The sequence below is a fragment of the Asterias rubens genome, chromosome 13, assembly GCF_902459465.1.
Source record: "Asterias rubens chromosome 13, eAstRub1.3, whole genome shotgun sequence".
Classification (NCBI taxonomy): Eukaryota; Metazoa; Echinodermata; class Asteroidea; order Forcipulatida; family Asteriidae; genus Asterias; species Asterias rubens.
The window spans coordinates 14683939-14709937 of record NC_047074.1 but is presented as its reverse complement, the minus strand read 5'-3'; the positions used below and the strand labels follow the sequence as shown (position 1 = coordinate 14709937).

The 25999-nt window shown below is 38.6% G+C and overlaps 2 protein-coding genes across 3 annotated transcripts; one reads left to right on the top strand and one right to left on the bottom strand.

The window, feature by feature from the left end:
- Positions 1–4773: 4773 nt before the first annotated feature.
- On the bottom strand, positions 4774–7696 carry LOC117298733 (centrosomal protein of 19 kDa-like). Its single transcript, XM_033782051.1, has 2 exons — positions 7666–7696; positions 4774–5744 (listed from the first exon to the last, which is right to left on the bottom strand). Exon 2 carries the CDS (start codon positions 5628–5630, stop codon positions 5136–5138), a length of 495 nt encoding a protein of 164 aa, XP_033637942.1. The 5' UTR covers positions 5631–5744; positions 7666–7696; the 3' UTR covers positions 4774–5135.
- A 2078-nt stretch (positions 7697–9774) lies between these two features.
- LOC117298767 (protein FAM124A-like) lies at positions 9775–23626 on the top strand. Of its 2 annotated transcripts, none has more exons than XM_033782087.1 (3): positions 9775–9934; positions 20958–21031; positions 21755–23626. In XM_033782087.1, exons 1-3 carry the CDS (start codon positions 9885–9887, stop codon positions 22714–22716), a joined length of 1086 nt encoding a protein of 361 aa, XP_033637978.1. In that variant the 5' UTR covers positions 9775–9884; the 3' UTR covers positions 22717–23626. The 2 variants fall into 2 exon arrangements, with proteins under 2 accessions (XP_033637978.1, XP_033637977.1); XM_033782086.1 differs by lacking the exon at positions 9775–9934 and adding an exon at positions 17852–18477.
- The last annotated feature ends 2373 nt before the right edge of the window (positions 23627–25999 follow it).

The window sequence follows — 25999 nt, the reverse complement described above, 5'->3', positions numbered from 1 at the left end:
CACGCGCAAACTCACATACGCCAGGTCGCCCATTGTCTGTATAAGGTATGTTGGTGATTACGAGGTGTCGTTAAACGACCGCGGTACCGCAGGTTCGACTTTTGAAGTCCCTTCCTTCGAGCTCCTTCTCTTCTTCCTCCATGGTCTTGCCAATTGTGGTCTGTTATCATCTTATTTTGAGAGGTGTGGTTTAGTTATTTTTTAAGGTTTCCGCTTTTCTGAATACAATAAGCTTTTATTTGTAACAAATCTGTACAAAAATAATACTTTTATCAATTTTTAGCCTATTTTCAACAAAACTGCAAGGCTGACCCCCTTGTGATTTTATCAATTTATGGCCCATTTTCAACAAAACTGCAAGGCCTACCCCTTGTGATTTTATCAATTTTTGGCACAATTTCAACAAAAACTGCAAGGCTTACCCCTTGTGATTTTATTAATTTTTTGCCTATTTTCCACAAAAATGCAAGGCTTACCCCTTGTGAATTTATCAATTTTTGACCTATTTTAAACAAAAATGCAAGGCTTACCCCTTGTGATTTTATAATTTTTTGGCCTATTTTTAACAAAACTGCAAGGCCTACCCCTTGTGATTTTATCAATTTTTGGCACAATTTCAACAAAAACTGCAAGGCTTACCCCTTGAGATTTTATCAATTTTTTGCCTATTTTCAACAAAACTGCAAGGCTTACCCCTTGTGATTTTATCAATTTTTGGCCAAATTTCAACAAAAATGCAAGGCTTACTACCCCTTGTGATTTTATCATTTTTTGGCCTTTTTTCAAAAAAACTGCAAGGCTTACCCCTTGAGATTTTATCAATTTTTGCCTATTTTCAACAAAACTGCAAGGCTTACCCCTTGTGATTTTATCAATTTTTGGCCTATTTTCAACAAAACTGCAAGGCTCACCCTTTGTGATTTTATCAATTTTTGGCCTATTTTCAACAAAACTGCAAGGCTCACCCTTTGTGATTTTGTAAATTTTTTTGCCAATTTTCAACAAAACTGCAAGGCTTACCCCTTGAGATTTTATCAATTTTTGCCTATTTTCAACAAAACTGCAAGGCTCACCCCTTGTGATTTTGTAATTTTTTTTGCCAATTTTCAACACAAACTGCAAGGCTTACCCCTTGTGATTTTGTAAATATTTTGCCAATTTTCAACAAAACTGCAAGGCTTACCCCTTGAGATTTTATCAATTTTTGCCTATTTTCAACAAAACTGCAAGGCTCACCCCTTGTGATTTTGTAATTTTTTTTGCCAATTTTCAACACAAACTGCAAGGCTTACCCCTTGTGATTTTGTAAATATTTTGCCAATTTTCAACAAAACTGCAAGGCTTACCCCTTGTGATTTTATCAGTTTTTGGCCAAATTTCAACAAAAATGCAAGGCTTACTACCCCTTGTGATTTTATTATTTTTTGGCCTTTTTCAAAAAAACTGCAAGGCTTACCCCTTGTGATTTTATAAATTTTTGGCCTATTTTCAACAAAAACTGCAAGGCCTACCCCTTGTGATTTTATAAATTTTTGGCCTATTTTCAACAAAACTGCAAGGCTTACCCCTTGTGATTTTATAAATTTTTGGCCTATTTTCAACAAAACTGCAAGGCTCACCCCTTGTGATTTTGTAAATTTTTTGGCCAATTTTCAACAAAACTGCAAGGCTTACCTCTTGAGATTTTATCAATTTTTTGCCTATTTTCAACAAAACTGCAAGGCTCACCCCTTGTGATTTTGTAAAATTTTTTGCCAATTTTCAACAAAACTGCAAGGCTTACCCCTTGTGATTTTATCAATTTGTTGCCTATTTTCAACAAAACTGCAAGGCTCACCCCTTGTGATTTTATCAATTTTTGGCCTATTTTCAACAAAACTGCAAGGCTTACCCCTTGTGATTTTATCAATTTGTTGCCTATTTTCAACAAAACTGCAAGGCTTACCCCTTGTGATTTTATCAATTTGTTGCCTATTTTCAACAAAACTGCAAGGCTCACCCCTTGTGATTTTGTAAAAATTTTTGCCAATTTTCAACAAAACTGCAAGGCTTACCCCTTGTGATTTTATCAATTTTTGGCCTATTTTCAACAAAACTGCAAGGCTTACCCCTTGTGATTTTATCAATTTTTGGCCTATTTTCAACAAAACTGCAAGGCTTACCCCTTGTGATTTTATCAATTTTTGGCCTATTTTCAACAAAACTGCAAGGCTTACCCCTTGAGATTTTATCGATTTTTTTGCCTATTTTCAACAAAACTGCAAGGCTTACCCCTTGTGATTTGTTCAATTTTTTGCCTATTTTCAACAAAACTGCAAGGCTTACCCCTTGTGATTTTATCAATTTTTGGCCTATTTTCAACAAAACTGCAAGGCTTACCCCTTGTGATTTTATCAATTTTTGGCCTATTTTCCAACAAAACTGCAAGGCTTACCCCTTGAGATTTTATTGATTTTTTGCCCATTTCCAACAAAACTGCAAGGCTTACCCCTTGTGATTTTATCAATTTTTTGCCTATTTTCAACAAAACTTTTGATTTCATAAATGTTTTGCCCATTTTCAATAAAACTGCGAGGCTTACCTCTCCAAACAAGATGCAAAAGACAGCCTTGCATTTTTGTTGAAATTGGGAATTTTTGTTAATGAAATTATTAAATTATGCAACAGTTTCTGGTTTTCACAATAATGTACATAAGACATGTTATTTTTAATAAACTGTAAAAAACAATTCTTTTAATGCATTGCGTCCCTTTTTTTGTGGGGGGGGGGGGTTAATATTATAAGTAATATTTTTGAGATAATGACAAGAGAAAAATCAGTTTCGGATTAAAAGAGAATTAATTTAGGTTCTAACAAAATTTTTACCATCACATACCTAGTAAAGTTTGAATCGTCAACATTTGTTTTATCAAGTCTTACATGGACCCAATTTCAAAGAGATGCTTAAGCATGAAAAGTTGCAAAGCACAGACAAAATTATGCTTGCTATAATTTACCAGCCTAAAAACATGTTCATGTACAATTTGTAACAAATGCTTGCTCATTTTTGCTTGGCAGCAAAGTGTTGGACAATATTTGCTGCTAAAGAAGCTCTATGAAATTAGCCCCTGGGTATAAAAATAATAGTAATTGGCAAAGGCCACACTTTTACATTGTTATTGTGCACATCTTATTTGCAAAGCTCATTATTATTTGCAAAGCTCATTATTATTTGCAAAGCTCGTTATTATTTGCAATTTCATTAACTCTGAAACAAGGAAGCACTGTTAAAAAAGATAGTATAACTATATACATATAGCGTTCCACGGTAAGGTCATATATTGGTGAATACTCCAAAACATTACATTATTTAAAACTATGAATAAACACAAGAACTTGTTTGGTGGCAACTGACGAGCATTTCAGGTGAACATGTGCATTGTTGTGTTGTAAAAACTTTTTTTGAGAAGGAATTCTCTTTGAAAGGTTTGGATAACTTTTCACCAAAAACATTTCAATCTGAAAACCAATTCATGCATGAATCGTTTCTGTGTTTTCTGAGAGTTGGTGTCTTGATGCCATTTTGTGAGACCACAACAGTTTTTAGATAGTATGTATTTTTCAACAAGACAACTCTTAATTCCTTGAAAAACTTTCAATTAATAAGTTTCTTTGTACAATCTTTGCTGCTCACTTTGCTAGTCATCACTACAAAACCACTAACCATGACCCTACAATGTACCTCTAGGTGTAAGGTGGAACAAATTGAAGTCCTTCATAAAGGAAATCATGAAACATTTCAAATTTCTAATGCGTAGAAACTTTTGAAAAGGCATTTCAAAATAGTTATTCAAAATAAACTAAACCACACATTGTACAAATTGAATCCAAATATTTTACAAAGCCAACATTGGCAGCCATTTCAGGTTTGTAGCTACATGTATAACTATAACGAGGAAGTCCAATTTGCAGAATAACTTCATTTATTTTGCTTCAATTAAAGCCCAATGGGAGACTTTGGAACGCTAGGTGGCAGCAGACTTACCAGGTAAATTTCCATTGTTAACGTACATGTAGTTTTGAGCATGCGCACATTACCGAGAACAATGGATTTTACCTGGTAAGTCTGCTGCCACCAAGCGTCCCAAAAGTCTCCCATTTAAGGATGACTGTGTAGTCATGATCATAGCTGGTCTGTGGCTGTACATGGAAGTATGAACTCTATTCCAGTTACTGCAAATGCGTGCATACTTCTCATGTGCCACAGCTGACACTGCGATATCACATCCAACATGTGTGCGCATACAGTGACTTGGTTACTCCAAAATTCTTCCACAGGCTTGCTATAGAGCTTAGCGCCACTCCGCCTGGTTAATTTTGCTGATTTGCAGAAAAGCATTGTGGGAAGGAAAAAGGGGCACTGCCATTATATGCCCCCTATTACATGTATTTCCCACAGTGGCTTTCGCTCATTCAGCAAAATCAACCAGGCTTTAATCTGGATTAGGTATTGACAGTTCCCTTTAAAGGGAAGGTACACGCTTGGTAATTACTCAAAACAAATATTAACTTAAAGACTTACTTGGTAACGAGCATTGGAGAGCTGTTGGTAGTATAAAACATTGTGGGAAACGACTCCCAATAATAAAAGACTTCCAGCTAGAAGTCTTTTATTGCTATCTGAAAGCACACACAATCGTCCAACAAGGGTGTTTTTTCTCTCATCATTTTCTCGGAACTTCGATGACCAATTTAGCTCAAATTTTCACAGGCTTGTTATTTTATGCTTATGTTGGGATTCACCAAGTGAGAAGACTGGTCTTTGACAATTACCAAACGTGTACCTTCCCTTTAAAACAAATACAACATTTAATGGAATAAATTCAGGATTGGTCAGGATAAACAAAACATTGTTGTTAAATTTCAGTCTGAAAGCTTACTGATAATGAATTCCATATTTGGACCATTCTTTCAAGGAAATTTTTCCTTATACATGTAAAACGTTTTGTGAAATAAAGTCATGCTCAGGAAAACTGAATACAGCATCTGAAACCTAATAAAGAACCTGCAAAGTTTTCACAGGTTTGTCATTTCATGACTTAAGTTGATCACACAAACTATGTCAGCTCAACCAATCCTGAATAAAACTGCCCAATTTAGAAACTTGGATCTGATTCTTCTCCAGAGTCCCATCCAGAACACTCGATTCCTCCATCCCCAAAATCAACATCAATATCATACTGAAAATCCTCATCACCTGGCTTCTTACGATTCTTCTCAAACGTCTTATCCATGATGTGTTTCTTCTGCTCCAGTGCATCATCGTCTAACTTATTGAGGTCTTCCTCGGGATCAACGGATAGCTCCTTCTTCACTTTATCCACCGACGCTTCCATGCTGAGTCCCGACTGTCGCTCTTTGATAATCTTGAGTAGTTTTGCGATCTGAGCGGCGCTGACATTCTCAAGATACTTCTTGTGGCGAGGGTTAGTTTTAAGCTCATTTACAAAGCGATCAACTCCAGAGCGTTTGGTAAAGTTCCGTAATGGCATTGAGCGTTGACGAACCTTACCTGTAGAGTCATCGGTGTAGGTAAGGATCAGGGTTGGTGGGTCGACTCGTATCGCACATTTCTTTGGTGTAACAGACATGACTGTATGGGTGTTTGAAACTGAGTTGTATCTGAAGATTACACCTTCTGATCAAGCTACATGACGCACACCTTAGTTACATCTGTCAGATGGAGTGAAGGAAGCACGGGATTCCTGTATGGTGAGGTTTGAAAAAAAAATATTTTAAAGACAGTGGACACTTTTTTGTAACTGTCAAAGACTAGCCTTCACAGTTGGTGTATCTCAACAAATACTTAAAATAATAAGAGATAATAATGAAAGAAGAAAACACCCTGGTCACACGAAGTTGTGTGCGTTTAGATGGTTGATTTCGAGACCTCGAAATCAAATTCTTGGAAAATTACTTCTTTCTCCAAAACTATGGCACTTCAGAGGGAGCGGTTTCTCACAAAGTTTTATACCACCAACGTCTCCCCATGACTTGTCACCACGAAAGGTTTTATGCGAATAATTATTTTGAGTAATTACCAATAGTGTCCACTGCCTTTAAATGTTGTTTGTAACACAACAGAGCAAAAAATCAACTGAAAACACTGCGCAGGTCTCAACCTTAACCTTAAGATAGTCAAGGCCACTTGGCCACCAAAATCAAAACAGAAGGGGAACCAAGGGTCGTGTTCTCCCTTTTAAAATAGTGGTCCACTGGTGCAGGCCAAAATCACATGTCGGTGCTGATGAGAAACATCTTATATCATTCCGCCGACAGTAACAGAAACACGGCAGTGATCATCATGGCGGCCAATGCAACCGGGGTCTAGTCTACAGTTGCACTGCCACTGTTCATTAATATATACACGTAAAGCACTTTTTTCTTTTTTTTCACGCCCTTTTTGTTAGCCTGGAGGCACTTGTATTTCTACTGCTTGCGAGCACCAATCAACCACCCTCAGCTTTACGTCCCAACTTGTGGATCCTGCTGAGTCAACCAACATAATAAACGTACAGTGTCTAAAATCAAATTTCTGTTTTCTTTTTTGTGATCATGCTTTGTGTATTGAGTTATGAGACCTATGTTTGTGTGGCTCGCTTCGACCACGGACATTCATGATGGTTCACTTAAAGGTAGTGGACACTATTGGTAATTACTCAAAATAATTATCAGCATAAAACCTTACTTGGTAACGAGTAATGGGGAGAGGTTAATATTACAACACATTGTGAGAAACGGCTCCCTCTGGTGTGACGTAGTTTTCTAGAAAGAAGTAATTTTCCACGAATTTGATTTTGAGACCTCAGACTTAGAATTTGAGGTCTCAAAATCAACCATCTAAAAGCACACAACGTCGTGTGACAAGCCAAGGGTGTTTTTTCTTTCATACATGTAGTTATCTCGCAACTCCGACGACCAATCGAGCTCAAATTTTCACAGGTTTGTTATTTTATGCATATGTTGAGATACACCAAGTGAGAAGACTGGTCTTTGACAATAACCAATAGTGTCCAATGTCTTTAAATAATGTTTCCAAGTCCATGAGCAATAAAATAAGAATATTATTTATATGAAATAAAAATGTTATGTTGTACTTGTAAAAGTTGTAGTTGTGTTTGTTTGTCAGATACGTACAGATACAAATTGCCTGGGGCAAAACAAAAAACTATCACCATGACAACAGCTTCTATAAAATTAAAAACACAAAACAAACAATGGATCCCTTTGCTTGTTGGAATTCAATGACATGTTGAATGTGGCCAAGCAATGCAAAATATGCCATCCTTTTTCATGTAATTTCATGAAATCTTGATCTTTATTGTAAAGATGTTCATAAAAATTTGAGTGTTATTTACACTACAGTGTTAATGCCATGGTATTTTAATGAACCTTGTTGTTTGAATCACGCGCGCACTTTTGACTTTCTTCATCACTTTCAAGTTTCAATATTTGAGTTGACTTACGTTTGTTTATCATTCAATCATTCGTGTTACTTAAAACAAACTTTGTCAAACAATACAAATAACATCACATGGTTGGATTATACAATATACTTTTTCGAATTATCAACACAATGCTACTCCAGTCCTGTAAACCGTCCTACAAAAGAAGCATAAAGCTTACCTCAAAACTGTAGCTGTTGGGCGCCGCCATATTGTTTGAAAAGTGTTATCTGCATGTGTTATTTTGTTCACGTCGCACTTCGTTACAACATAACAAAAGCGATAATTACGTTAAAATTAACTTAAATGACCCAAATATGTTAAATTATCTCAATAAAAAAACGAGCCATCCCATTTTAATGGAAAAAACTGAAGTAAATTTGAGTGATTTTTGTACTTACATTGAACATGAACTGCACGTTTTAAAGTTTAAAACATGAAGAATAGTTGTCACAATAACATCAGCAGAGGGCGGTACAGCATACACGCTCATCGAGTTCAATTCTGTGATACGCTTATTTGCAGCTTCGATGAATAGACCGATTGTGGTATGATTTTGTTGACCTAACATGAGGATTTGTGTGTAAATATTTCCTTTTGTTTGAACAATACAATCAGCCTGTTCAATCACTTTTACGTCTTTTATGATCATCATCTTCTTATTGCTTCTTGTTCATGTCCTGACATTCGAAAACTGATGCAAAGTTATGTGCCCTTACGTTGATCAAAATCACTAAGAGCAAAACTCATCCACATAGCATGACATGTTAATTGTTAATTTTTTGTATCAAAAATGTTTTCATAATAATAATTCTTTTATTATGGTCACATTTTCAATGAAATCAGATTTACTGTTGTTTGAGAATTGTTTGTGATTTTGAGTTATTTTCTTGATATGGCCTGCGCGGTTCTCTGGCGTTTTTGTCACAACTGGGGGCGTCGTGTCTCAAAGCAAAATATTACTGCCATCAGTTTGTGGCTTGTCGTAGCCGAGCAGCCGCGGTCTACTCACCGGGGTAGCTCTGCCCTGATCGACTCTCCGATGAGAAACAGAAAGCTTTTATTATGACTCTGTGATTATGGCAAGAATAAAAAAAACACTGTTTGATTTAGTCAAGCAGCTTACTGATATGAAGTTCACTTAATTAATATTCGATAATTAAATTCCCTCTGGAATCAAGTCAAGTTCGTGAGAGAAAACTGTAGGCATCTGGTTTAACGGTTGTTAAAACCACAAGGATATGTGTATAAACAATGAACATTTTTTGAATGCCATGGTTATTTTCACTAGTCTTAGCTTCAATTTTAAGAATCATTAACATCGAAGCAATGTGGTTACGATAACAGATTATTAGTTTTCTCCCAAAAGTTGGGAACGTTTATCATCATGGATGCCAATAACGGAGTGTTTTCTTTTGCTGGGACACAACCGCTCTGTGACTTTCTTATTCTCCTTGCAGACACAACCGCTCTGGGACTTTCGTATTCTCCCTGTAGACACAACCGCTGTGGGACTTTCTTATTCTCCCTGTGGACACAACCGCTCTGGGACTTTCTTATTCTCCCTGCAGACACAACCGCTGTGGGACTTTCTTATTCTCCCTGTGGACACAACAGCTCTGGGACTTTCTTATTCTCCTTGCAGACACAACCGCTCTGGGACTTTCGTATTCTCCCTGTAGACACAACCGCTGTGGATTTTCCGCGGCAATAATTATCTCAAAAAACGCTACCGAGGTGCATTTTTCACAAGCTAGTGTATAGTGTTAAAACAATCGAATGGTTGAAAAAAGGAAAGGTATCGACTCCTGCTATTAAGCCTACGTTCCGAGGTTTGTTAATTCATGTATGGTTGTCACAAAAAACAGAAATACTGTGGTTTTTAATCGAAAGAAGGACACTGATCTAAGAGAGTGAATGGGGGGGGGGGTATGCTGGCAACCCCGAAGACCAAAAACAAACTATTGCTTTAATAAAAAGGTACACTAAGTTAAATAATGTAAATTAGTATTGCAATGTAACCATCTAATGTCGAAGCCACGTCGTCAGTGCTCACAGAGTAGAGCACGGTGGGCTTATTCATTGAGGTAGAAAACAAACACAACACGACAAAGGACCAATGTTATGGTTGCAAACACCATCCCATCTCGGGGAGTTGTGGGGGTTGTTTCGTCATGATGTTACAGCGCGGTGTGCGCAAGAAGAAAGTCCGGCCGTGTCCACGGGGTCGTGGGTTTTTTGTTACAGTGACGAAAACCTGAAGAAGCTTCTAAGTCACATTTACAAGAGAAAGAGTAGTAGAAACTGATGAATGACAAGATCATTGTTTCTTCGATGATGGTTCTTCTTTGTCAGAACTACTTGAAGTGAACAGGCGTTTCTTAAGATCCAACAGGGAGGATGCGTGGGGACCGCCTCTTACACAAGACACCCCGGCCTTCACCAAACAGGTAAGCACAAAACCACAATATCTTCTCTTATTGGTTTTCATTAAACTGAAGGCTATGGGTTTGTCACCTATAACCCATTACTACATCATTCCATTCATATGTGTACACCAGAAGCAATTAGCGAGGGACGGCCAAGATATCGATTTGGTATCTTAGAGTAAACCGTACTTTTACTCGCTGAATTATATTGACATTATCTGTGTGTATAACGGTGTTGGTCTATTGGTGCTGTGTTGAAATGACGGTCTAGTGATGAGCTGGAATATTGTCCGCACCTTTATCGACGTGAAAGGAACTATTGAATATCGCCAAAGTGTAACAAAGTGAGTTGAAATATCCATCTTCGAAGTTGCATTATAAGAGCACACAGTGCAGGAGACGTCTTAAAGCAACTGTAACTTTAGCGACTTACACTGACACGGTTTCACGACATGAGAAAATGAATTATTGTGACAGTATCCAGAGCAAGGCTTGAATCAAGGCATTAGTCCCTCTACGGGATTGTAGCTGACTGACGGATGCTCTCGCAGGCCAACTACATTTATTATTTTACCACTTCGTGAAGAAAGTCGATGTCTTCACACCTGTGTTTGCTAAGAAGGGCCACACGAGACACCAGAAGGTTCTGTTTTTGTTCAAACCTGACAATGTATCCGTATAAGTAGAGAGTACAAACACTTGGGCTCATACATGAGAGGTAATCACTGGGTCTTGTTATTGAATCTGCCAGAAGATGAGGGTTTACGAAGAGTCCTCTTGTATCTTGATGATGTTGCCAAGGAAAGCATTACCCAAATACAGGCAGAGAAGAGCAAATAGTTCATACAATGTGAGTACATTTTTAGCGATAGAATAATATCAAGACTGTGGCACGATAATAATGACCCGAATCCCGAACCAACTATTAATGTTATGTTAGAATAAGATATTAGGGAACGATTGTCGTAGGTTTATGCACGGCGTCTTTTTTGATAGAGCAGCACAACCCTAGAAACTCCTGGGTCAGAATTGACCTGGATTTGGGGTCCAAGGGGCCTGAACTATTCATGATGAATTCTGTATTGCAATCGATATAAACAATTCCAATTGTACTTTTGAGTAATTACCAAAGCTTTGTTGGCCCTTGTACTTGTAATTTGTAACAGACTGGTTAAATTGTACAAGTAATCAAGTGGTTGGAACGAAAAGGAGAGAAGATGCATGTTGAGACATACGTGAAGAGCATTGGAGGTGAAAAACACTGTCTATGTTGGAATTTACGTTCTTTCTTCAAACCAAACAAGAACATTAAATATAACTATATAGCTTATACACGTGCCTGCAATGTAACTGAAGAAACACTCGAAATAAGGTAGTTTTTATGTGGTCAATTGTCTATCTCTTCAAAGCATGTGCCTCTTCAACTACAACAGCAAAAGTTATCCCTTCGAAAGTTTGTCATAGTTGAAAATACTTAACCGAACAAAAACCGACTTCCATTATTACAGTTCATTTGCCTCGACAAGGCTTACAACAGCATGGTTGCTTAAACCACCTATATAGGGAACTGTTTACTTTCCCATTCCAAAACGTATAATTACCAACAATTGAAGAAAGGAATACTACATGCCGAATCTGAACAAGTTACCAAGGCTCAAAGTAAACCCAGCTCACTGTACCAGAAAATCCTGGGGACTTCTGATGGCATTATTTCCCCTTAAACCATACAAGTTGTAAGCCGTGAAGCCATATATAGCTTCCCTTACATCTACATGAAGCTTCTTTTACACTTTAATAACCAATAACAATAATGAGATGTAGTGAGGATTGTACCAGGGGCTCATGAATATAGCTGTAGCTCTTTATAATCCAAGATGAAGGAACTTTTAGAAGGAGGATTTTGGGCTGATGTATGAATGAGTCATGCGGAAACTCACTGCGCGACCCCTTCAAGGCAAAACAGGCTTATTAAAATAACTTTTTGAAAAAAACGGAATGAAAGTGTCAAAAGATGCCGATGTAGGACAAACTCCACATCCATACACAGTATGCCTTTGGGAAACGCCCTCAACTTACCCAGAATGGATCTTACAAGAAATTCGAGTAAGGCTATTTGCCGCGTAGACGGAGGCCATTTTGAACTAACCCCTTGTTTACAATGTATAACCACTATTAATTTACAAAATATAAAGAATGAACTGACTATTAGATAGTTAGCCACAATTTGAGCACAAGAATTCCCATTAGTGGCAAAACAGGGTGGAGTGGGCAGAGTGGGGCATATCCTCTGAGAAGGGGAAGGGGGCTAATCAATAATATCGAACCATGCATTGGTGCATTTTGTTATCTAATTTGGGGAGGGGTAACATGGGGCAGGGGTTCGGTGCCAGAGGGGAGGCCTCCGGACCCCCGATCCCTCTCCTGGAGTTGTTGCATCACTGCGAATGCCAAAATTGCCTAGCTCAGCACCACTAACAAAAGGTGACAGCGGGAAAAACTTCAAAGCAGCCCGAAAAGCTTTGTTTCGGACAACACCGAATCGATGTCATTTTAAATCGTACAGACCAATTAATTTACTACGTCTATCCATGAGTTTTGATCGCTAAACAGCTCTAAAGGTTCATTCGCTCAAAATGTTAACAAGTGTACATTCCTTTGTATTGCACCTATGATAAGGACCATTTGGAACTCGTGAGCCACAAGACAAACTCGTTAACCACAATACTTGTATAAGAAAACTGGGTGCCGCTATAGGGTAAAGAGGGTAACAAAACACCTGTTATTTCATGCCATTGTTGCTCTTTTACTAAGGAGCTTGTGAATGTCGTCACAATCCTATACAAAGAGAAAAGCTTACAGTAAATTTTAAACCCAGTGTGGGAGGAAAACTCATCTAGCTGTGTGGTCTGAGGATGTGGTGAATGTGTAACTTCACCATCTTTGCAAATAGTCAATGTGTCCTTGGTCATGCACAATGACCTTATTTAAACATGCAAGTCCTTATAGTCAGGTTCAAGGTTCATAATTCTTCACAGCATCACAACAAAATAGTGTGACATTAATCAATCAAAAGAGATCTATACAAAAATACATGTCTACAACTACAATAAATTCACAGAACTATGCAACCTATGACACTGCAGATCGGAGGGACCCATTTTAGAAGCAAAACTTGTAGATAGTGTTACTTGAAGAGATGCAAATATATTGGGACGGGTTGTCAATTCCAGTCATCTTTTGACTTATCTTATCACAGGCTGATGTAGCTAGTTGCAAATTTTTGCCAACAATTATTGTTTCACCGGATTAAACAATTTAATGATAATGTGACTATGCGACGATTTGATCAAAAGGTGAAAATCGTTTCAGTTTGAGTGTATGGGTTGGTATTATACTTAGGTGAACATAGAGTTTTAACTGCAGAACATCATATCCGACCGCGTGTTTCCCATTGAAGTATTCTAGTAAGAACGGTTTATACATAAACAACTCCTACTTTATGCATGAGCACGTCGGTTCTTCACATACAAAACCAAAAAAAGATCCAGTTAAGTGCAAATGAGTATTATCTCCAAGCATACCGAACAACATTCTGGACAAAGCCACCGTTACATTACCTTAATCCCCTTTCTCCCAGGATTACATTAATCCTTGCACCCTCGGGACATTGATCCAGGGATGGGTAGCGAGGGGAACCCTGTGGGATTAGGGGAGGGATTTTGGAGATCTGAGGTTTGCGGCTTATGAAAGAAGAACAAGATATTGGATGGTGACCTTATAACGGACATTGTGTATAATCTTGTTCTGGATTAAAACGCGACAATTATTCACGGTTACATATTCAACTTTTGAATTCTAAATGTGCCTTTGTTCCTGAAAGTTAGTAATGAAACAATGAAGGTAGCGGTAGTAATTAAAGTCTATACTTAATTTATAGTAACATTAGAAAAACTACATGAGCTTTTGTAGCAACAACTACTTCATTAGATACACACTTTCATCAGATGCAAAACCTTCCTTGTATAATTCAGTGATAGCTTGTGAGACGCTAAAATAATTGTGACGTGTTTGTTTGCATCTTGGTCACCACACATTATGTTATCATTTTATAAGTTATTAAACAGTTTGCATCATCATGTTTTATAGTCCAGTCGCTTAATTGGCGAAACAGAAACTGCCACATCTTCATTCAGTGATAAAACACAAGCAAAATTGATTATGAAATTAACTAGCGCCTAATTACCAAAGTAATGCAATGCACTTAGGCGAGAAAGACAAAAGTTGTCAATTAGTTGAGAACAGGTAAGTCTCGAGACCCTTTTTTGAAGGACGAAATAGTATTTTCATAAGACCGTTCCATAGCGAAAGGCAGCAGTGCAAACGCTCGCACCCCGGCCAGCCTTGCGTTGCCATGTTGACCACCAGGAAGAGAGCATGATTTAGCAAGGAGTATGTGCAGTCGTGGATTTGAAAATGAGTCGAAAGATACTCTGTAGGCTGTGATTTAATGATACCTATCTGGGGGGGGGGTAACATGCACTGTTACCAGAGATGCCTACTGTATGTCACGCAACTTCCATTGAGTTTATTCTCACCCAGTCCAAGGCAACTGTTTCAAACATCTAGGGTTTCTTTCTTTATACAACTGTTCACCTTGGGGTTTGTAAAAGGAACCCACCCTAGGTTGGCCCTTTCCCCCCGCTTCAAATCCTTGGGTACATATCCAGCTATTGTCCGCTTCACCTTACCGTTAATAATGCATCCTCCCCGGGTAAACATTACTACTTGCAACATTTGTTGTCGATCTCAGACCGAACTAAAGAGGGGTGATGGGGTTTGTTGATATAGAATCGGCACAAGAGTTTGCTCAAAACAAGAGACTGGAATGGATGGTTCATTTACATAAAGATGAGATAAGAATGAGCGAATAGGCCACTTTTATAACGGTGTTTTTTGCGTGCGATTGCAATGTGTGTTATTCAAAACTACCGTTGGTGGCGCATGAGCACTATGACTAGATTAATATTGATGGTCCGATGATGGCTGTTGCATGTTGGAGTGTTCCTAGTTAACACATTAGGGACTAATTTAACCTTCCAATTTCATTTCAGTTGCGAAAATTAAAGCTAAAACATATTAAAATGAAAGTGCTGTAGGCCCCCATACTAATTTGTATTTAACTATAATGTAATGAAATTTGAAATGGACTCGAAAAAAACAAAGGTTTATGGCCTGAACATATCCAAGTCTAATGACAACACAACACAACACAACGCACAGAAAAGGTATAAGTGTTTAGTGATTCATAAGCAGTAAAGTGGCAAGAATACAGACAACATACTCTTAGAGAAAAAGGCAGAGAGCATACAAAAAGAAAGGGATGAACAACGAACAAAATAACTTGAAATGAATCAGAAATGTACTTCAAGTCTTTTTGAATGAGAGGCCCAGCAAAAACTCAAGTCAAAAGCGTCGAATCCAAGCATTTTTGCCGCAACACTGTTTTCTATCTTTGTCATAACAAATCAATGAGAGATTTTCTTGTTCTGTCTTAGCTCATTTGTTTTGTTTTTCCTGTTCCATCCATGCATGTAAGTTATGTAACTTTAAGCCCAGTATCTTGCTTTACATGAGGCATTATTGTACAGTTTTTGTTGTTGATATGTCTCCTCATCTACATCTGATTCATTTGTGATCTCATTGTAATTGAAGCTCTGTATACATGTTTAGTTAACTAGTGTGCGTGTATGCACATTTTGAAATAATCTTTATGGAAATAAATGTCGAGTTGAATTGAGTTGCAATAGTAACGTTTTCTTGTGTTCGGTATCAGGCGTGCGTGATCACCCCCGAAGGCCTTGGCTTCACGCCCAATGGGCGGTCTCGCCGCGCTGAACGGCAGTCACTTTCAGTTGTACTCGCTTCGATAAACCCTTTCGTTGTCGGTGTTTTTGAAACGAGAAGATTGCTCTACGATTAGTGAAGAAGTCGGCGTAAATCTTTGACAAATTGACGTTTTTTTCCATGGACAAAAGATGGATAATACAGAGCAAGGATGTTTTAGATCTGAATGGAAAGTAAAGACTTCATGGCGCTTAATACAATGTCTCAATGTAATCGAGGGGGAATGTTCGGGGGGAACAACGGGGAAAAAATACGGAGAGGAATAAAATGAAACTGTATTCATTATAGAAAACGCATCAATGTATCAATGAGATAAATACCACTGCTGTTTCTGATGCATGGGTCTTTATGTACAATTCAAATGGTTCATTGTAAAAGTATCGTAAATTTATTAAATCAATAGTTGCAACCTCGACGAACAAGACAATACACGAATTAGGGTTCTGGTGTACAATTTGATTTCTAAGAAAAAAAACACTGATTTTATATTGAAGTTTACAGTTACGTAAAAACCTCTAATTTACGGAGAAATAATTTGTCACCTCTTCTTACTTCGAGACTACTTCTATATCGTCATTATTATCACCCGTATGCATTTTTAAAACAGCATGAAGGACTGATTTCTGGCATGCGTATAGTTGCATAGGGTTGAGCTGTTACTAGCACATAGCGCATTACTTCCAAGTTGTTTTGAATTCCTGGATGGGTGCTATATATTATATGCTCTGCAAAAAACCACTGACTGGAGTCAACACTTGTTATGACAAATACTGGACTGTATGGCAACGAACAAAAAGTATCCACTGAAAACAGCATCGTCTGAGACTAGCAGGGCACACAGAAACACCAAAGAACCTCTCTCTCAGCTTATCACCTGGTCACCAAAACATGGAAAAAGAAATACAGGAAGATAAATAACTAAGCAATACAGATGTAGTTGCTATAAGGGACATTATGGTGCTTCAAGCTGATCTTCTCAACCTAATGAGAGATAGACAATGGGCAAGCCTCAACATCATTCCGACCGATCGGTCGACTAGAGGGAGAGTTTTAAGATACCTACAACGCTGTACATTGTGAAACCGAGGGTGCACTACCAAATCGCCTGGCTCCTTTTTTTATACGAGAGTTCAGTGTTCCTATAGTTATTGGGTACTCAAGGAACCAGTCCAAAATGGCGACTGTTTCTTATGATGACCTCAGACTCCTTCTCTGACAGTAGAGGCTGATTTATCGAACTCCCTCCCAAGTCGTCCGTCTTTGAAATACCGCCTTTACCACTATATCATATCACTCTAAGCCAGGTCAATCAAATCGTTGTTTTTACAGCTCTTATTGTAAGTCTTTGTGGATTACCATTCATCCCATCCTGGGATTGGAGAGGGATTAACAGCTAACATAAAGGGTTATCCGAGGATTTTGCCTTCTTGGCGTTTTTCAGTTTTGTCTTGCACTCCATGGAGAAGTCGATATATTGATGATTTTCTGTACGAATAAACATGCGTAAGGAGTGATGCGGGATCGTATGCACGAAGGAATGTTGATTCTTGTCATTGTGACAATGGAGGACTGACATAATGTTGTGACTGTCTTTCAAGTGGCTATAACGTCTTGAAGATGTCATCACGAACATGTCGCGATGAAATTCAAAAAATTGAGAGATTCGACTCAATAGCACCAAAAACGTCTCTACATCTGTCGGTTACTGCAACAAGCTCCTCAATTGATATAAGTTGCACGTCTCTGTTGGTAAACGTCTCAAAATGAGGTCCAATTGATGTCCATCTGTCGATGGAAGCCAAGATTTGAATATTGGTGAAAGGTTGCCGTGGCTTCTATTGGAAACTTGTGTCAACATTTGCAGGATAAAGAGAAGTCCCTTTTGGGGAATATTGTGCCGATATTAGAATGAGCCGAACCACAAAGTACCGAAGAGAATGCGGTTTGGTGACAATATCCAAACCACCATTGAGCTTTGGTGAGCGTGAGAAATATCACCTGAATCATTTTTGATAATGCTTCAATGCTGCAACAAAACCATCAGTCTCAGGTAACCATACGTTCGCGATCTTTGAAAGTCAAGATATGGAACTACTCTGAATTGTATAGTCTGCAAAGCATCTTAATGGAAACACCACTGACCAACTTTTGTTAAGAAGACAAATTATGAAATTTCAGTTTTAGACGTTGGAGGAAAACTTCTAATATAGGAAAACACAAGCAGCCATGTATGGACTGAAAAACGCAATCCACATGCAAGTCCCTGTGCGGGAATCGAACTGGGGTCCAGAGAGGTGAAATTAAGGCAGCATGGACAGAAACAACTGAGCTAACCCGAACTCAAAATAATTATCCGATTTAGTGAGCTTGCTTTTGCTTATTGAAGCTTGCTTTTGCTTCTTGAGCGGGATTCAACTAGTTATCAGACTGTTAAAGAGACTACACTGAAGAGATTCTACGAACGGTGCATCGTAAACCCGGTACGTTTTCCTTGGACAAGTCACAATGTCTGACTCTATTGGACGAAGTGACACTCCTCCTCTGCCATATCAGCTGGCTGGAGATGGAAACCGTCGTGCCAATGGGCCGAGACGATCCAAACTAAGACGAGGGAAAGCTGTGTCTGCTAGGCGCAAGGCAGCACTCGTGAATGTCAACTGGTAATGTTTTACTATAGCTTATACAATACACTTTAGCTGATAACTATTCAGAATTGACTCGAAAAAGCTGTTTAAATTTTTAAGGTTTTTTGTTTTGTCACAGCCCCAGAAAGCTGACCATTAGTCATTGATAAATATTTTTATTTATTAATTTATTAATTTATTTATTTATGTATTTATGTATTCTTTCAGGCTTTAAAAACATCACAAACACACAGCAACAATGACAGAACATATAGGATTTAAAAACATTAGGAAAACAATGAGAGACGTAACCTTGGGATTGCCCAAAAGCGAACCAAATCACTATCCAAAGGGACAATACCTTTAGGTAGATAAATAAGACATAAAATAAACAATCAAAGTGGAACATTTATTAGGAAATAAAAATGAATCATTAACAAAAATTGCAGAGAAACACATCAAGAAAATATATTATTCCTTGTAGATTTCTCCCGATTATCACCTAAATGAGATTTCTATAAATGTCACTCGTAATCCCTGTGTTACTGTGCATTGAATCACCTCCTGTTATTTCATGTATTGTAATTGGTGCATAATAGCTCTGTAGCCACTTATTTCGCATAGAGTACAGCATTATTCCGTTTCCGTTCATTATTGAACCAGCTCCCATACTGTGTTCGTACTTGTCCTCGTAGTTTAACACCAAACTGTTATATATGCATTTCGATTCTAACTTGTTTTGGTATCTATTGTAAAACTTTTTATGAATTTCAACTAAATCGTACTTTCTCAGGTTAACCACCAGAACAAACCTCTGTATGCCTCATCCCATGGGAGAAGCCACAAATAAATGGAGCCAATTCAAATATAAATCATGGCTCGAAAGCAGGGTTACAATAGCGATTGGGTAAAGGTTGACGTTGGGAGTTACCAAGGGGATGTTTTCTGTTGATCTTGACAACCATGGCTTATCAAAATGCAATTCATTGCAAAGCCCGAAGTATTTATCGAATATATAGATCTTTAGAAACATCAGATTCAGGTTGATATGGGGCATCATGTTTGCTCAGTGGTTTCTTTCCCTGCCATTCACCTCTGTGGACCCAGGGGGTCCCGGTTTGAATCCCATCTCGAACCCGGAACCTTGCATTTGGATTAGGTATAGTCAGTCCCTACCTGATCCCGCGCGATTGGTTTCCCCAATTAGAGTTTGTTTCGTCCCACAATCTAAATCTGTTGTACCACCTATTATCGGTTGTATTGCTATCAGGGGCCAATGACATAAAGCTGCTTAAGCAAAACAAAAAAATGCTTAAGCACGAAAATAGCTCGCTTATTATACACATGTTACTGGTCAATATTTCATGCCATAATTGCTTGTGACTGGTACTTAGCTGTTGTTTACTTTATAGCATAACAAAATGAGTGGAGTCTTGGCCTGTAATCTGATTTTACTAAGCAAGGATTTTTTTGCTGAAGCAACATTTTGTGCTTAAGCAGATGAATTTGGGCCCTGGTCGATAGAATGAACAGCCACTATTAAGCTAAGTTAAGAAAGTACAGGCAGTGAACAGCCACTATTAAGCTAAGTTAAGAAAGTACAGGCAGACAAAAAGACATTTTTTTACGGTGGATGGAATTATCCCACTGTATCAGGGTCGATGTACGCGGCGGACTTGAGAGTAAAATTATACCTACATGTTCAAACGATATTAGATATTTATGTATTTATGTATTAACGTAAACACTCCCTTGGGGGGGGGGGGCAAACCGGTGTTCTAAAATATACCAACCATCTCAAATCAAATTGAAGTCGTGATTTTTACTTTAAAAGATGTGCATTTTAAGAAGTTAGAGATGGTCCGTTCCATTACTATAACTGGCATCTTAGACGAGTAGCAGATAGGTTACAAAGCATGCCACTGAATCTATAATTAGCTCTAACAGGATTAACAACTGAATCAATTTACAGAGTTTTCTATTTCGCCTGAGCCCATGCACATCAAATCAATAGAAGCCATTAGAGCTAGGGTTTTACGTATAGCATACGGCATACCTAACGTTGTAATCAATATAGACTTGGAATGTACGCAATTACCATTTCGCATAATAGAGCAGTTCTTCAACCAAGTGTTGACCAAAAAGATTGTATTTTTTCGATTTTCTTGGATATAAAGTATGATAACATTGCTGGTGTGACGTCATGGATGATACCCGTTGTGGTGGGACGAGGAAGCGATGGATACCAGTTAGAGTGCCCTACCTGGTGTCATGGTTTGCAAGGAGAACAGGTTCCTACACGTATGTTACCAACCAAGGAAATGATGCAAGCAAAACAAATATCAATATTGTTTTGTCGTTTTCGTCTCCAGTGAAAAACACATAATTTTACATGCGCATTTCAAGCTATAACTTTTCATCGAAAATGCAAACCTGTTATTAAACATCCTAACTGTTTTGACAAATTCTTTGTTTTCATTTCAGTTTTGGCTTTTCTCCTTTTCTGTATTTTGCAGGCTGCCGATTGATCCAGCCCCTCCAAATGGAATGATGTCATCAAACGGCTCAAACAGTTCACTGAACTCTTCTAGTAAGTAGTCCTGAAACATCTTCACCATGTAGGTGATATACAAGGTCTTCCCTATAGGGGAAGTCACATTCATTCAACACAACACAGGAGAGGCCAAAGCTATGACAATTGAATCGTCTTCTACGTGGCCTCTGTAAAATCATTGGTCGTGATGTAATAAGTAAACAGCCATAACTGCAGTGAACGAGGGCTGCTGTAAGCACATAATGACATATTTTAATATTTACATTGTCTTAAGCAAATCGTATACACTGGTCAGCTCATTGGCCATGATGTCCTAAGCTGGACCATTCCACACGGCCTAGAGGGGGTGTCAATCAACATCGGTCAGTTATTTGGTTAGAGGAGGTAAAAATCTGCCAGCATAATTTGCTGTACAACATCGGTTATGTCAACTTATCAATGGTAGATGGAACCATGCAGCAATTGCCCCATGCAGTACATGTACATGTAAACAATACACTATAAGCAAAACAAACCCTCTTTAACATAATGGAAAAGGCTAGTCAGCATGTGCCCTAGGGTAACTGTTTACTGATTTCCAGGTGACTTTCAATATGTTTACTGTTTAATGCATTTCCTTGTGACTTTTAATTTGTTTACTGTTTACTCATTTGCAGGTAACTTTCAATGTTTACTATTCACTAGCTGCCATGAGACTTTCAACTTGTTTACTGTTTACATGTGATTTGTTTATGTTGTTTACTGTTTACTCACTTCCAGGTGAGTTTTCAACCGAAGATGACCTTCTGAAAGATCCCTATGCCTTGACTCTTCACTTCGTCACCGATCCAGGAAGGAGCATCAAAACCAAGAATCTCATCAAACCTCTCATCAAATGGTTTGACCCATCTTTCAAACTGTTTAACATTGCCGAACGGAGCAAACCAAACGGATTTCAGGGGGATCTGAATGAGATTGAGAGGGATGTGTTCCCGGCCCTTTCTGTGATGTTGTTTTTGAACCACGATGGGGAATCAACAGAAAATAAAGTTGAAGAGACTCAAGAACACTTAACTCGGAAACCATGGAGATACCACCATCATGCAGCAACTCCTACTAAAGTCTATCTCTGTGAACCAAACAATCAAAACTTCTACACCACTGAGCATGAAATGCCGCTATGGGGTGTGCGTCAGGTACACTACGGCAATGAACACTTGCGATTTATGCTGTACACAAGCCGAGATACTTGGCATGATATGATCAGATTCTACTGCCTGCTCCTCGGTAGGGATGTCGAATATCAAAAAGATGATTTCTGCTACTTTCTGATTCACTCTACTGACAATAAAACAGACGTTCAGTTTGCGCTGAAGCGAGCACCTAAAGACTGTACGTGTCGACCACTCAACTCTGCCTTCTTACAGTTTAAAGTTTTAGACATTGGTGACTTGGTCCCTCTGATGCCCCACTCTTGCTCCCCGATCAGCCCCCAGAGGTGGCAGACAACGGACCCGGATGGGAACGTCACTTTACTCCTAGTAGGTAGGAAGAACATCAATAATAACGTGCCTAGAGTGAAGCCTCGCCGACACTCCATCGACACACTACAAACTCTCATCGCCCCTAAAGCAATCAAACCACGAGTGGGGGCGCCCTTGCGTCAGAGAAGGGTGAGCGTCATATCACCGTCGCTGCCGTCGGTCACTGATGATGACGAAGAGGACCAGTTGTCTTGCTGAATATGAACGTTGAGGGCGCCTTTTATGGTTTATTAATGATGTCACCGAATTTCAATGTCTCAACTATGTTACGGCTCTCCACAGATCTCCCTGTGCCCTTATATGCATGCAGTGAAGAGCCGTGGTTTGTACAATGTGTGACTGGCATCGTGCTCATTTTTACGAAGTAGACAAACTTTAAGAAATATGTTCTCCAAATTGTAGTACAGGTGTCCTATATTGATAAATATTGGACGTACGGAACACTTCGTAGCAAAACTACATAGCGTCGTTTCCAAAAATAGATGTATACTACCTTCAATCATGTTTATGTAATTGCGACCAATCAAACTAATTGACTTTATTGCTGTTTGTGCTCAATTTTATTCTCGATATACCGATAAAAAAAGCTTTGACAATCATACAATAACTCATTTTAAATGTTTGTGTTTTTAAATTTATTATTAAAACCTTTGTGAATGCAAGTTTGTTTTTATTATTAACAATTGTATTGTCTTCTTGGGGATTCGGTTTACCTATGATCATGCACAAATAAAACTCTACAAACTCCCAGATTGGACCCGGATTTCGAGTCCTCCGAGTGGCCCAATCCTTTTATGAAGTGGTTAAAAGTGTTATAGTAAGTGTGCGTAAGTTTGACCCACTTTGTGATATACTTTCTTTCTGACCCAGAAATGGGTCAGGCACACGGGACCTGGATCCGGGTTAATTCTGAACCGGAAAAGTTTAGAGTCACGTTTATCGGTGATTAATTTGTGATCAACATTTCCAACATGTAACCTAGTTTGACATTGTTTGCTGATTAAGAAAGATATCAATGTTTCGGCAAGTTAGAAGGAAGGGTATCGGATCGTTAAAGGAACACATTGCCTTGGACCGGTTGAAACTGTTTGTTATGAATTGCATATGGTTAGATAGATAATTTAAAAGTGTTATGATCATCAACACACACATGCCTCGAAATTGCAAGGTTTTCCTTACGTCGTGAAGAAACACGGTCGGCCATTTTGTGGAGACTCCTGACCGACCGTGTTAGTTTGCGACGTTAAAGGAAAAACGTGCAACTTCAAGTGAAACTTGTGTGGATCATTATGTTCTACTTTTACAATATATTTCTAAATAAATTTATATGCATTTCATAAAAACGGTTTCAAACACTTGTCGAATACCAACTCGTCCGATCCAAGGCAACGTGTTCCTTTTTGTTTAATAAATCATAGTAAACTTAGTTTCATGTTGGACAATGGGCATTCACATTGGTTTGTATTGAATGTTTACTTTTCTATTTATATTGGACGTTGGACATTACACAGGTTTGTACAGTGGACGCTACATTGCTATTTCGATATTGGACATTGGACATTCACCTCGGGTCGTACAGTAAATGCCTACATTGCTATATCGATATTGGATATTGGACATTCACCTAGGCTTGTACCGTGAATTTGTGAATAGCCAATGTCCAATATCAATTTACTGTCATCAATAAATAAGTAGTTTTCTTATAATTATGACCACATTTCATTGTAAAAAGGATAGAATGCGATTACAATAATGGTTTACTTGTTTTCATAAACATAATTATACAACATATTAATTCCTACGTAATTAGGCTATAAAGTCTTCTCACAGCCCATTGTCTTTCAAAAATGCAAGTATTCTATTATTATTCTATTATGAACTCGTGCCTGTGTAAAAAATAATATGATTCCTATTAAAACTTGCTGAAGTGTTTGATTTCCCTTTCTTCCCACTTCTTTAAGTATGAAACCAAGAATGCCTCTATCACTGTATATCTCACAAACCTGAAACCTGTAAAAAAAAAACGTGCTTGCAAGTGAAACACGAGCACTTGGGCGAACCCCTATTAGATGTTCTGGCTTGGCTGTTTTTTTTTTTACGTGCACAACCGATTCCGGTACACGGGACCTTCAGCTTAATATCCCACAAAGCAACTATAGTATGGTAACGCATCTTGCTCAAGAATGTCACGACGGGACTCGAACCTCATACTCTGATCAGAAACACTAGAGCTTGAATCCGGAGCACTTAACCGCTTTGCCAAGACATGCCCAAGATTCATACATACTCAGAATTCAATTTACTACAATAGTTTTCCAGAGACTTTCGAAAAAACAATCAATTAAAATAAACCGTTCTTCAAGGTGTTTGCTCACTTATTCCGCCAGTGTCAAACACATACATTGCCATTTATTGGGAGGCAAGACATTCCTTTGTGTCATTGTTGAGTAACATTTACTTCATGGTGGTTTAAAAACTGAAGACGTCAGCTTGCTTCTCAAGACGACGTCAGTTGAGTTGACTCTCGCTTCTTGACGTAGGAATGGGCAGCAAAAGTCGGCACAAAGTCTGTTCCACCCTTCGCCCCATAGCCTTGAGCGGGGCACCCCTACCGTTAACCTCTACACAATTACTGAAATACTGTTGCAACCGTTCAAACTGCTTCTCAAAAAGAAGACGGAAAAACCACAAAATAAAAAAAAATGATCAAAGATAAAATAAACGCCGGTGTTTTTTTTACCGTCGTTCAAGCACGAGCTTATCGAATTACGGGCCATTACTTCCGCCTGGGAAGCGCCGCGCGAGGCCCGGGCTATACAGCTTCGCCTCCCCGGTTGATCGGCATGAAATTGACGGGATGAGCACACAGTAATTAGGCATGAAATGCACGGTGAATCCCCAGTCGATTGTTTGTCTCGGTAACAGCCTTGGCATTATGGCAAGAGGGAAACAGACAGGCTTGGGCTAAATTTGGTTTGTCTAACGTGAAGATCAAGTTAGCGGGCAGCTGGTTTCCAAATTGCCCCCTCTGTGGGCTTGGTAATTTAATGAGTGGTTTAAGCAAGCGGAACAAACTGCCATTTAATGCCGACCGGATGAGGGATCAAGCAGCCATTGCCTATTAGGTAAAAATAAAAGAAGGAAGAAGAAAGAAACCTTCTCCAAGTCGAAGATTAATGAGTAAAAACAAATGGAGCAATAATGTGGCAGTTGCATTATGGACTACCTCATTTTCAAGATACAATCAGCTCACACCATCTTATTGCGAAGATGATTAAAAGTACGGTTTAAGATTTTCTGTGACAAAGTAAGACTATTGACTTATTAAAAGGTCTTAATAAGAGAAGCAGATTTCCAAAATGCACCGGCGACGCCCTCCAGACGAAGAAACACTCGGTACGCACAGGAAAGCCACAACATTGGCCAATGAACGATCAGCCAATGTCTCATGTTACTTTTATGACTGGTATCCTGCTCAGCC